This window comes from Miniopterus schreibersii (assembly GCF_964146895.1).
Source record: "Miniopterus schreibersii genome assembly, chromosome: 12".
Taxonomy (NCBI): domain Eukaryota; kingdom Metazoa; phylum Chordata; class Mammalia; order Chiroptera; family Miniopteridae; genus Miniopterus; species Miniopterus schreibersii.
In genome coordinates, this window is record NC_138112.1 from 12,433,170 (window position 1) to 12,446,172 (window position 13,003).

The 13,003-nt window shown below is 35.2% G+C and overlaps 1 protein-coding gene across 2 annotated transcripts in view; it reads left to right on the plus strand.

Annotated features, from left to right (window-relative positions):
- The window catches only part of CWF19L2 (CWF19 like cell cycle control factor 2), a 90,257-nt gene that overhangs the window by 56,481 nt on the left and 20,773 nt on the right, over positions 1-13,003 (plus strand). For both annotated transcript variants that reach the window (XM_081155536.1, XM_081155537.1), the window contains exon 13: positions 9,444-9,656. In XM_081155536.1, coding sequence (XP_081011662.1) covers positions 9,444-9,656 — 213 coding nt within the window. The remainder of the gene's footprint in view (positions 1-9,443; positions 9,657-13,003) is intronic.

Genomic DNA, 13,003 nt, shown 5'->3' on the forward strand with positions numbered 1-13,003 from the left:
TGTAGGCAATATGTAAACGAGTGGTGCTGCTATATTCCAACAAAACTTTATTTGCCAAAACAGGTGGCTGTCCTGATTTGACCTGTGGGCCATGGTGGTATAGGATATCTAAATGATACATATTTTCATGGCAGATGTCTTAGAATTTGGGTAATTCCCTTAGTTAGTAGTTACCCTGAAAATGGATGTTAAAAGGCCTTGGTAGAAGTGACCAGTCAGGAATGGTTGATACAGATCAAGCTCCTGTTTATTTGTTTATTCAGTGAACAAATGTTAGTTGATTGCATTGTGTGCCTTGTTCTACTGGGGATATACTGGCACTGCCTTTAGGGAGCTTGTAGGCTAGTGAGGAAAAAGAGACATTCAATAAATAATTATGAGAAATGAATCCAGTAATTATAGATGTGAAAATCACTGTTAAAGACAAGTGGAAAGTCTTTTGAGAGCAACACCAGGGTGTCCCTAACCTAAACTGGGAAGAAGGAAATATTTCAGGTTATACAGCAAATTTGGTACTACTTACAGTTCGTATTCAGTTCTACCCTGTTGTTATATTTATTTATTTAATTTTTACTGTTAATTTTTTAAATTGTATTCTGAAATTCAGATTATGTTCACTTTCTTTCCAGTTGTATTTTACCATTAAATCTTTAATAGCATCTCTTTCTTATGACCAGGATAAGAAAGCTATCTCATGTCAAATATAAATTTGATCATATTTTTGTATTTGGATAGGAAAATTATTGTTGATGATTATTTGTATCCTTTCTGCATTTGTTTTTTCTGAATATTTACAACATAATTAATGAAAAAAGGGAAAAATAAAAATATATCCTGACAAAAAAGGGTATGTGCATCTATTATCATATTGTATATATGCATCTAAGAGTGTGGACGGATGTATTTATTATGATTTCTTAAAAGAAAATATGTATATAGTACTTTTTGGAAGTTTCTTCCTTTGAAATCATAAAACTAAAGAATATTCAGTTCTAGAAAGGGGCTTGACTAATCTTGATTAACCCTCCACATTATACTCATGGTGAAACTAAGACTCTAAGAGAATTAAATGGCTTATATCCAAGTTCCCATAGCTAATGAGTTGCATAAGCCAGCACCATAAGTTTCAAGTTTTAACTCCCAGTCCAGGTTTTTTCATTAAATAGTACTGCCTTTCAAATGACTCAGGTTAATAGATAGTTGTTGATTGTTGCCTAAATTTAATTGTCTTTGTACAATTTCCATGTGTCACTTGTTGGTATTTGGGAATAAGTGGTTTGTGCTTTGCTCTTTCTTAAAATACATTCTATTGACTTCAACATTCTTTAAATATAAACTCTTCCATTTAAAACCTAAGACGTCAGTGTTTCCTTGGCAACGTAAACTTAGGCGCATCTTCATGAGATTTATATACATCTTTCCTCGTTAATTTTGTTAGCACCGTGGGCAGTAATTTTATACTTTTTGTACTGATAGTGCAGTAAAAATGGACTGGAGGGGAAGGAGAATGGAAAGTACAAGAAAAGAATAGGAAGAGAAAGACTCAGAGTAATTAGGGTTTTACCTTAAATTGTAAGGAAATGATTTTATTTTCTAATAAAAGATGCTTGTGTTTCTATTGATAGTTTTCTTTTTCTGAATTTGTGACATCCAAGGCTTGATTTACTTTCTGATGGAAGTCGACTTTAAAGTACAAAGTACACATTTCCATAATATATTCTAGAACCTAAATCCTTTATTTTTTATTGACAGTAAACTGTAATGTTAATAACAAATCTTGAGAGATTAGGTGACACACCTTTCTTAAAGCATGATTAGACAAAGGTAAGGAATGTCAAAATTGCCAGCTCAGTGCAGTATCCTTTCCTTGTTTCAGCTCTCAGGTAGCCGTTCCATTCTCAAAGATTCGTTGATAGGGGGTGAAATTAGTGTTGGAAAAGGCTAATCCAAGAGTGTGAAATCATGAACAGGGTGGGGCAAAAGTAGGTTTACAGTTCATATGGAAAACAGTACAATAATTAATAAATAATGATATAAGAATAAACTCTGTTGCACGTACTCAGAACTGTAAACCTCCTTTTGCTCCACCCTTTATGTTTTCCTGTGGCAGCCTTTAAAGAAAATTTTGAAATTGGTTTCATAAAATGATGGAAGTAATATTTTGCTTTTACATGGAACTAAATAAAATAAATTTTGATTTAGTTTGTTCATTTTCTAAGCTATAGGCTTGAATCCAGTCCAGGCTGCTTAATGAAATCGTTTTTGTTTTTCTGAACATCACTTAGGGGTGGAAACACCAGGAAAGTGATTTATTTAATGTACCTTATGTCAGGTCCCATTTATTTTTTTATAGTAAAATATACGTAACATAAAATTTAACATTGTAACCATTTTAAGTATACAACTTAGTGACATTAAGTACATTCACAGTGTTGTGCATCCATCACCACTATACATTTTTTACTTTTAAATTATCCCAAACAGAAGCTCTATTCCCGTGAAATAATAACTCCTCTTCCCACTCCTGTATGTCTTTTAGCCCCTGGTAACTTCAGTTCTATTTTTGTGTCTATGAGGTTGTCTATTCTAGGTACTTCATATAAGTGGAATTATATAACATTTGTTCTTCTATGTCTAGCATATTGCACTTATAATGTTTTCAAGGTTCACCCATGTTGTAGCGTGTATCAGAACTTGATTTCTTGTTAAGGCTGAATAATATTCCATTGTTTGTATATATCACACTTTAAGAAAAGAAAATCCTTACCTGAGGATATGTTTATGGATTTTAGAGAGGAGAGAGAGAGGGGAAGAGAAAGAGAAAGAAAGAGAAAGATCATTGTGAGGAGAAACATCGGTGGGTTGCCTCCTGCACATGCCCTGACTGGGCATCGAACCGGAAACCTAGGTATGTGCTCTGACCGGGAATTAACCCGAAACCAATTGAGCCACACCGGCCAGGTCTACATCACACTTTTTAAATATATTCATCTGTTGATGGGCATTTGGGTTGTTTCTATCTTTTGGCTATTTTGAGTCCCTGTTTTTAATTCTTCTGGGTATTTTCCTAGATGTGGAATTGCTGTATCATATGGTAATTCTGTGTTTGACTTTCTGTATTTGATCTTAGCCAAAAGGCTGAGAAGCAATATGTTTGACTTTCTGAGGGACCACCAAACTGTTTTCCATAGTGAATGCACCATTGTACATTCCCACCAATGATGCACAAGGGTTGTAATTTCTCTACATTCTCACCAGTACTTGTTTTCTGTTTGTTTTATTTTGTTGTTTTAATTTTTTTTATAGCGGCTGTCTTTATGGGTGTGAAATGGTGTCTCATTGTGGCCCGGTCTTAGTTCTTGACCATGGTGAGATTTTATAACAACTGTAGACAGTTCTCTTAGATTCTCACCTGTTAAGTTGTTGATAATTGGGTATTCTGGTTTAATAGATTAGCTATCCTTTTTTATTTTTAAAGAAAAATAAGAGTCCAAAATTACATGAAATTTATATTTCATCAAGTAATTCATCTTTTTCCAGTGAATTTGAGGGGTTGGAGTTGGAAGGACAGTTTCAGTTTTGATAACATTTTTGATTAAAAAATTGTCATAAAAGTTGAAATACTTTTCTAAGAATTAGACTACAATCTATATTTCATTGTTGGTAGTCTTCACATAATAGTGCAATATTCCTTAAATAGATTTGTTGCAAATCATTGTTTCTACATAATGCCAAAAAAGCTTTCCCTTTTCATGTAATTTTCTTAGTATCTTACTTTTTTAAATGATGCCAGTTTGTTATAATTCAGATTTTTTTTTACTCAAACATCAAAATAGGAAAACAAATTAGTTTTCATGGTTAGAAGACATTTAACATTTTTGTTTACTTAGTATTTAGCCATTAATTCACTAACATCTTCAATTTCCAAGCTTGGATTTGGAAACTATTTGCTAGAGTAAACAGAATCTAAGTAGCAACTCCCTAATTCACATGGATGGTCATTATAATTAATGACTACAAAAGAGCTTTCCTCACTGTGATATGTGATCATAATCCTCTGGAACAGTTTCCCAGCTGTGGCATTATTGATATTTTGGGCTGGCTGGTTCTGTAGTGGGAGGACTGTTTGACTATTGTAGAATGTTTAGCAGCATTCTTGGCTTCTACCCAGTAGATGCCAGTAGCATCTATGCCCACCCCAACTTGTGACAACCCAAAATGTCCCCAGGTCCTGCCAAATGTACCCTGGTAAGAAAGTCACCCTCAGTAACTAACTACTGTTTTTTGAGTGCTTGGTATATATCAGGCTCTCTACATACACTGATGCTTATAATTATCTGACAGCATTGGTATTATTAACCCCATTTAATAACAAAAACCGATGCTCAGAGATACTCAGTAGGTTGCCTATGGTCACACATCCCTTTCCTGAACTTGGTTCATTTTCCAAGTTTTTTCTTTATCAGTAGATGCTGCTACTGTCTAGCCTTGGTCAGAAAGTTAGGATTTTTCAGCGACACCTCTCTCCCTCACTTTCCACATCAGATCTGTCTCCAGTCTTGTCCTGCCCACTCCCAGTCACTGCTCCTCTTCATTCCCAGTGCTACACCAGGTCTATGAAAACAGTGTCATAACTGGTTTTGCTGGCATTTCTTCTTTTGTTTTTCCAGTTCTTTCTTAACTCTACCTCACTGAAGGCAGAGTAATTTCCCCCCCAAAATGTATATGTGGTCCTTTGGCCTCTATGTTAAGACATTTCAGATGGCATTTGGTTGCTATTAGGTTGAAGACCAGATTCTTCAACATGGCCCAACAAGACCTTGAATGGTCTGCTCTCTGCCTCTCCAGCCTCATCCTGAATCTTGTCCTCTTTGCTTTGCTTCCTCTGTTCCAGCCGTGCTGACTTTCACTCGGTTCCTCAGATATGCTTTACTTTCCTCTGCCACAGACTTTGCATGTGCTGTTCGTGCTATACCACCTCCTACCTAGTTCACTCTTCCTGTTCGTACACACTTCACCTTTATCGTTACTCTTTCCGGGAAGGGAAGCCTTTTCCGCCTCTCTGACTGTGTCATTCCCTCTGCTAGGATCTCAGGTTGCCAGCAAAGCTTTAACTTGACTTTTTTCCTGAGCAACCCTTTAGTTAATGTCTGTCTTTCCCACTACTGTGTAAGTTCTATGTTTTTGGGACTATGTCTTCTTCTGCTCAGCGTTGTATCTTAGCTATCCATTAGAGTCCATAGCACATAAGAACATTTGTTGTCTAGAATCACATACTGTACTTGAGACTTGAAGCTTAGTGCAAAAATACCTTTTTTGCTACCATACTAAATTGCATAGAAAATTAAGATATTTTCTGTTTTTCTCAATGTCTGTTGGTTTGATTTGCAACACTGTAATTTTAAAAACAAGCACAGTCTTTCATCTCTTATCATGGTTGACCTTTTTATTATCAACCTTTTCCACATTTCTAAAAATTTCAAAGTGGTCTTATCACTTAACTGCCGAGGAAAAGTTATTCAGGTTTTATCAGGTAGAAGAGCTACAGCCATAGGGACAGTCAGATGATGGGACAACTTTGCCAGAATGTGTGGTTGATTTGTAGTACACAGAGTCAAGAATCGAATATATATGTTTATAAATTTCAAAAATAGTGATGATATTTTTGGAAGCTCAAATGCTCAAATTCCTGATAAGAATATGTTAATTATTAAGTTTCATGAATAAAACTAATAAGCTTTTAATAGCACCCTTTTAAAAAAATAAACATTTGTCTGTAATCCATGCTTTAACTCGAATATCAAATACATAGAATTACACATAAGGCAATACTGTATTGGAGAATATTCTTGAGTTCTGCCCCTAATACCTGTTATACCTTCTGGCATAATATGCATGACCCAATAAGCTATAGATGGAAACACTGGGAAAGCAAGCTTAAAATTATGCAATACTGATTTTAAAAAGGGTGAATAAACCTTGTTGAATAGTTTTCTTAAAGGTATTGTACAGAAATGATAAATTATCTATATAGCAAAACAAGAATTATTTATAATGTTCTCAGGTCTTTTAGACATGGAAATACTCTAATGAAAAACATTGCCAGTTGTTTGTAAAAGCTAATATTAAAGTTTGTTTTTATTTATGTAGATAGTAAGAAAATGTGAAATTAAAAGTGCCCTGATTTTGCTTATTGATAGGTCAGATTTCTTATGCTTCCTATGGCATCAGAAATACCCACTCTCATGTTCAGTGGCTAAGATGAGGTTTTCTTAATTCTGTGATTCAACATTAGTGATTCCTTCTTCTTTCTAAAGGCATGATAATTTGTGTGTGTGACTTTTTTTCTTCCATGAAGAAAACAATCACTAATGAAAGAGTGACTCATTCTCAAGCCACAAAAAATGATGTTTCTGACAAGTTAGTTTTAATTCTCAGGTGTTTTGTGAGGAACAAAGATAACAAGTAAGAAGTCAACTTCAGGACTTAATCATCTGGAAGTAAATGATTTGTTATGTTACCTCATCATATTTTAACATGATTTAATGGAATTCCATTGGTTTTTCTTGTCATGTTCTTTTTTAAAAAACAGACTTTGTTAGTAGCTAAAATTATGATCCATTTGGCATATCTGTTTAGCTCCTGACTTTCTAGCATTGCAGTGGTTCATGATTTAACATGAGAGCAATTTTTAGAAATAGAGTTTTTCAGCTGAGAGTTGCTATAGTATGATGTATTTCATTTGAGATTTTTCTCTCAACTGGAACTTAAACTTAATGGTTATTTAATCATCTACAGGCAGTGCATCAAAAGATTGACTTTGTCCTATGCTTATTTGGTAGTTATTCATAACTGGGATGTGGGTAGTCATTTCATAAAGCTTAAAATTAGTGTTCATCCATAAACTCGGTGCTGATGGTGCTGGTTCTTTATGAACTATGAGGATTTTATTTATTTGTAAAGGAGCTAGGTAATATGGTACTTCACATATTGAGAATGTGTAAGGTGAAGACCAAAATCACAGTTCAGTTATGTTGTCTTAATACATCATTGGCTCTTCTTTTTCTTTGCCAGTTGGCTTTAGCTCCACTTTGAAAAATAATTTCTTGTTAGTCTTTGGGTTTTAAATAATCTTAAAAATGTATAGAACCAGTTTCCTTGTTTTATTCCTCTAACAAATTATAATGAATATTTTAGTGTCATAATACTGCAACATATAAATGGTAATTGGTGGTAGAAGAAATAGAATTCATGAAGTTGCTTCTAGCTAGGATGTCATTGTAGACCAGAGAGTAAGACAGACATATTTTCCTCCCCATGGTATGTCATTGTTTTAAAACAGGGGTAGGGAATGTCTGGCCCACAGTCTGTATACTGCCCACAAAATCATTTGGTCTGGCCCTGCGGGACTCAACATTCAATAGATCTAGGAGCTTAGCTAACTTTTAAGTTGATAATTGTGTGTCACCCATGAATGATGTTATAGATATCCAAATGGCCCTAGTTTTTTAAGGTGGAAGTTGACATCATTGATTTGAGGCCTTTCTTGTTTTCTAATATAGGTGTTTAGTGCTTTTGCAATCCCTGGGAATAATGCTTTAGCAACATCCCACAAAGTTCTCATATGTTGTATTTTTTCCCCAGTTCAAAATACTTTCTGATTTCCTTGTTGTTGATCCATGGTTATTTGGAAGTGCACTATTTAGTGTCCAAATAATTGGCAGTTTTCCAAATATCTTTATGTTATGAGTCCTAATTTAATTCCATTGTGTTCAGTGCATACTTTATGTTACTTGAATCCTTTTAAATTTATTGAGACTTGTGCTATGGCCAAGAATGTCATCTGTCTTGGTAAATATTCTGTGTGCACTTGAGAAGAACATGTATTCTGCTGGTGTTGGATAGAATTTCTATCAATGTCAGGTCAAGTTGGTTGAAGTTTATTTGAGTCTTCTATATGCTTAGTGATTTTCTACTTGTTCTATAAATTTTTGAAACAGTGGTATTTAAATTTCTGACTGTAATTGTGGATTTCTATTTCTCCTGCAATTCTATCAAGTTTTGCTTCAAGTATTTTGAAACCATCATTATACGTACACTTCAGGATTGTGAGTCCTCTTCAGGGTATGACTCTTTTATCATTACGAAATGACCTTCTTTATCCTTCATAATATTGTTTGCTTTGAAATCTACTTTCTCTGACCCAAATAGAGCCACTGCAGCTTTCTTCAAATCTTTTAAAATACCTAAGATCCAAGCATCTTCCCATTGCTTTGTAGTTGATGATGAAAGGTAGTGCTCTTTTTGGTACGTAGTAGACTCAGTAGTACTTAGAACTGAGTCTAATGGAAGTAAAATCACAAGTTACTGAGAAACTGTGATACAGTGTGATCATCATAAGACTGATGGGGGTACAGTAGTGGAGGAGCTTAGACAATCTAGGAAAGTTATTTCATAGAGGTGATGACTAAGTCTAAGTCTGAGATTGAAATGTGAGTAGGAGTAGAATGGCAGCATTGGTCCAAGAGTGATATGTGCAAAGCCTGAGCACAACAGTACTTTTGGGGACTGAAAATAGGGTGTCTAGAGTATAGTTTGTGTAGGGATGTGATCAGATGTGACTGGAGAGGTTATCAATTCCAGATCACAGAGATTTGTAATAATAATGATGGCTCACATTTATGAGTCCTTACTGTGTACCAGGCATGTATTGTGAGCATTGAGATAACCCTATTAGACAGATAATACTGTTATAACCATTGTAAAATGAGGAAATAAAGCAGAGAGAGAGAGCGCACAGAGATTAAATAACTTACCCAAGGTTATACAGACAGGCAAGAGAATTTTACCATGTTCATTCTGACTATAGAGTTCAAGCTTTTAACCATTACGCCTTTCTGTGTCTATGATTTAGTAGGCCAGACCAGAGTTTGAACTTCATTCTGTTCACAATGCAGAGCTTTTTGAGGATTTTAATCAGGACATAAATAAAATTTGTTTTGTGTTATAAAAGCATCACTCTAGCTACAGTTTATGTTGGGGGAGGTGTGGAGAAGGTGCCTACAGATAAAGATGAAAAATGTTATATGTTCTATATAGAGTATATGCTAATTTAAAGTGAAAGTGGGTCTCTGTGGTTCAGTTTCCTCATCTGTTAAATGGAAATGAGAATGGTCCCCTCTTCACTAGAGTGTAAAACAATCAAATACATAGAATTGCACATAGTAATTACTCAGTAAACTTTAGCTGTGATAGTGATGATGATGGAGGATTGACCCTTGAAGGTCAAACTTAAATTTTAATTATGTTTTCTTTTTCTCCTTTTTTTTTAAAAAAATGTGAGTTTTATCATAAAACTTACAGATATGACTTAAGTGTGCTACAGTACAATAAAATCTTAACTACCGCCTTCTACTTCCCATACTGTTGTTTTGGTCTTTCAGTTTATGGGGAAAACAGATGGAGACTATTATACTCTGGATGACATGTTTGTCTCCAAAGCAGCTGAGAAAAAACATTTTGGTGAAGAGGAAGAGAACCAGAGGAAAAGAGCTATTGCTGAGCACCGGAGTCTTGCTGCACAAATGGAAAGGTGTCTGTACTGTTTTGACAGCTCTCAGTTTCCCAAGCACCTTATTGTTGCAATAGGTGTTAAGGTAAGAAATATAACACTTATTGTTCTGTGAAAACGATTTAGTAGAATATGTAGATTTGCCTCTTTCTTCATATTCTTATAGATTCCTAAAGAATCTGTCTTCTTTTATTCTATGTTTCAAATATTTTTCTTTTCTAGGGTCCCGTGACCCATAGTTCTTAAAATCTTTTTTAGAGCAAGTGTAAATATTTAAATGACATGAAGCTCACATTTTGCATGATTCTGCTCTTTCGCGCAGCAGCATTGGGTAGTGGTTAAGGCCTTGGACTTTTGGAGCCAGACTCTGAATTCAAATTCTGGCTCTGCCATTTACCAGACGTGTGACATTATTTTTATGATTGGCACTCGATTCTTCATATTAAAATCACCTCAGAGATACTCAGTCTAAAGTAGCTTCTTCTTCCCTTCCTTCCTCATAGAATCTCTTTATTTCTTCCTAGAATATCTCACAATCTGAGGTTTACTGTATTTTGTTTTACTCGTTTATTGTGTCTCTTCGCAGGAGTCTGTAAGTTCCGTGAGGATATAGATAGCTTTCACTCATCATTGTATCCCAAGCATGCATGTTTACAGGCACTTATTTCAGTAAACTTATCACTTATGTAATAGTCATGAATAATAGTCACTTATTTCAGTAAGTATTTGGTGGTTTAATTCTTACATTAAGCAAATCAGTATTATGTACCTGATATATGCCAGACCCTAATTAGCCACTGGGAATAACTGAGACTCAGATATACTTGTGGAGCTTGTTATTCTAGTGAAATAGGGAAGGGAATAAACAAAGTAATACTTCCTTTGCCTTAAGAAAGTGTTCATTGCCATGAGGCAGATTAAGCGAGAAAATGGGGTAAAATGATGGGAAGTATTTTTTGAGAAGGGGGCCTAGACGTGTTCTCTGAGGAGGTATTTTGTAAGGCCGTGGAAGACAAGGAGGAGCAGGCGGCATGAGGATAGGAATGAGTAAGGTTTCAGGAGGGGCGTCAGCGAGTGAGAACCCTGGGGGACATGAACTTGCCTTCATGCAACAGAAAGAAGACTGGTGTGGCTGGAGTGGAGCGAGTGAGAAACAGTGATGGGAGAGGAAGTGGAATGAATGAATGCTAGTTTAGGAAAGCCTAATTTTGGGACACACATATAGAGTTTTCTTAATTTAGTTAATTTATTTGTTTTGTATATCCCCCCCCCCCATTTATACAATGGCTTTTCCATTCCAGTGCTAGTCTTTAATATCTTTAGGTTAAGATGTTGATATTTCCTTCTTTTTCTTCTCCTTTCTTTCCCTCATATTTATGAAAAAGGTAAATGTAAAAATTCCATTCAAAATTTAGTCAATTAAAACCCCCCCACTTTAACCAGTTACTTGTATTAATTGTTCTAACTTTTTCCCAGGCCTTAACATAAACATTTACATTTTTAAATTATGATATTATGTATAAATATTTCATTCCCCTTTAGTCTTATCCCTACCTTTAAAAAATGTAGACATAAATTAAACATAAACTAACCCTTAAGTTCTTCCTACAGTATTTTAGGAGAAGTTTGGTTTATTTTCAGTGACTTCATTTTCCCACATGCATGAAGATGGGCTGGTCCAGGGAGGTATAGAGTGTGCAGACTTTTTGTTAGCTTCCTGCTGTATGAGGCTATCAGTTACTTTGCTGTTAAGCAGAAATGATAAATAGTATTTCAAAGCAAATCAGTAATTCTCAGCTTGAATTTTGAATATTTAAAGTTAATGTCTTATATCCAAATGTATTAATGAAACTATATTGGTACTCATTAGAGTCAGACAGTTAAATAACTTTCTGGTCATCAGCTGTCCCTGCTTTCTCTTTCCTTTTTGTAAAATAAAAGTCATATAGCCACCTTTTTGTCTTACTACTGTGCTTTACTTTAAAAAAAGAATTGACTTTTTATTTTATTTTATATTACATTCGACTTTGTCTTTTAGAACAATATTAGATTTATAGAGAAGTTTAGAAGATAGTACAGAGCTCCAGTTTTCTCTGTTATTGCAAATCTTATATTAGTATAGCAAATTTGTTAGAATTAATGAATCACCACTGGTACTGTTTTGTTTTTAAATATATCTTTATTGATTTCAGAGAGAGGAAAGGAGAGGGAGAGAGAGAGATAGAAACATCAATGATGAGAGAGTCATTGATTGAGCCTGCAACCCGGGCATGTGCCCTGACCGGGAATCAAACCCCGATCACCTGGATCCTAGGTCAATGCTCAACCACTGAGCCACACCCGGCTGGGCACTGAGACTGTTTTTAATTGTGAACATGATTCTTTCTCAGCAGTTTAAAAAATTTGCATTATTTTATTTAATAAATAAATATTGTCTGCCATACAAAATAATTCTAGCTAAAGCCTAACAAAAAATAACAGAAAATATGATCAAGTGCCTTTGCAGAATATTATTTATACTCCTTATAAATACCTTTTGCTCACTATATACATACTAATTGACACTTTAAAAAAAAAGTTTTTATTTCAGAGAGAGGAAGGGACAGGGAGAGAGAGATAGAAACATTAGAGAGAGTTATTGATCAGCTGCCTCCTGCACACCACCTACTGGGGATTGAGCCCACAACCCAAGCATGTGCCCTGACCAGGAATCAAACCATAGACCTCCTGGTTCATGGGTTGACACTTAACCACTGAGCCATGCCAGCTGGGTGACCCTTTTTTTAAAATAATTTTTTTAATCTTCACCTTAGGGTATATTTATTGATCTTTAGAGAGAGGTTAAGGGAGCGGGGGAGGGAGGGAGGAAGAGAAGGAGGGAGAGAGGGAGGGAAACATGCATGATGTGAGAGAGAAACATTGATTGGTTGCTTTCCGTACACACCCCAGCTGACCGACTGGAAATCAAACCCACAACGTGCATATGTGCCCTGACTGGGAATCAAACCCGAAACCTTTTTGGTTTACAGGGACTGACGCTCCAACCAACTGACCCACCTGGTAAGGGCCTAATTGACCCTTTTTAAAAAATAGATAGTTTATAATGGAAAAATAGCACCAGCTTGTAGCTAATACATGTATGTAAATAAATAGAACTTAGCCAGAGAAGTAAAGCCATACAGAGGCTATTTCCTTTCTCTCTTCATTGGGTTAATTCTCTTTTCTCAGCCAATGAGAGAAAAGCCTGAATTAATAAGCATTAGTTACACATCTCTGCTATTACCAGGCCATGTATTTTTTTTTTTTTTCTTGCAAAATTATGTCAAGGGCTTTGAAAGCATTCTACTCTTGGGTAAACTTAATCTTTGATGTATAACAGTTAAAACTGAGACCTGTGCTGTTAATTTCCAGTTAATTGAAAGCTATCTTCAT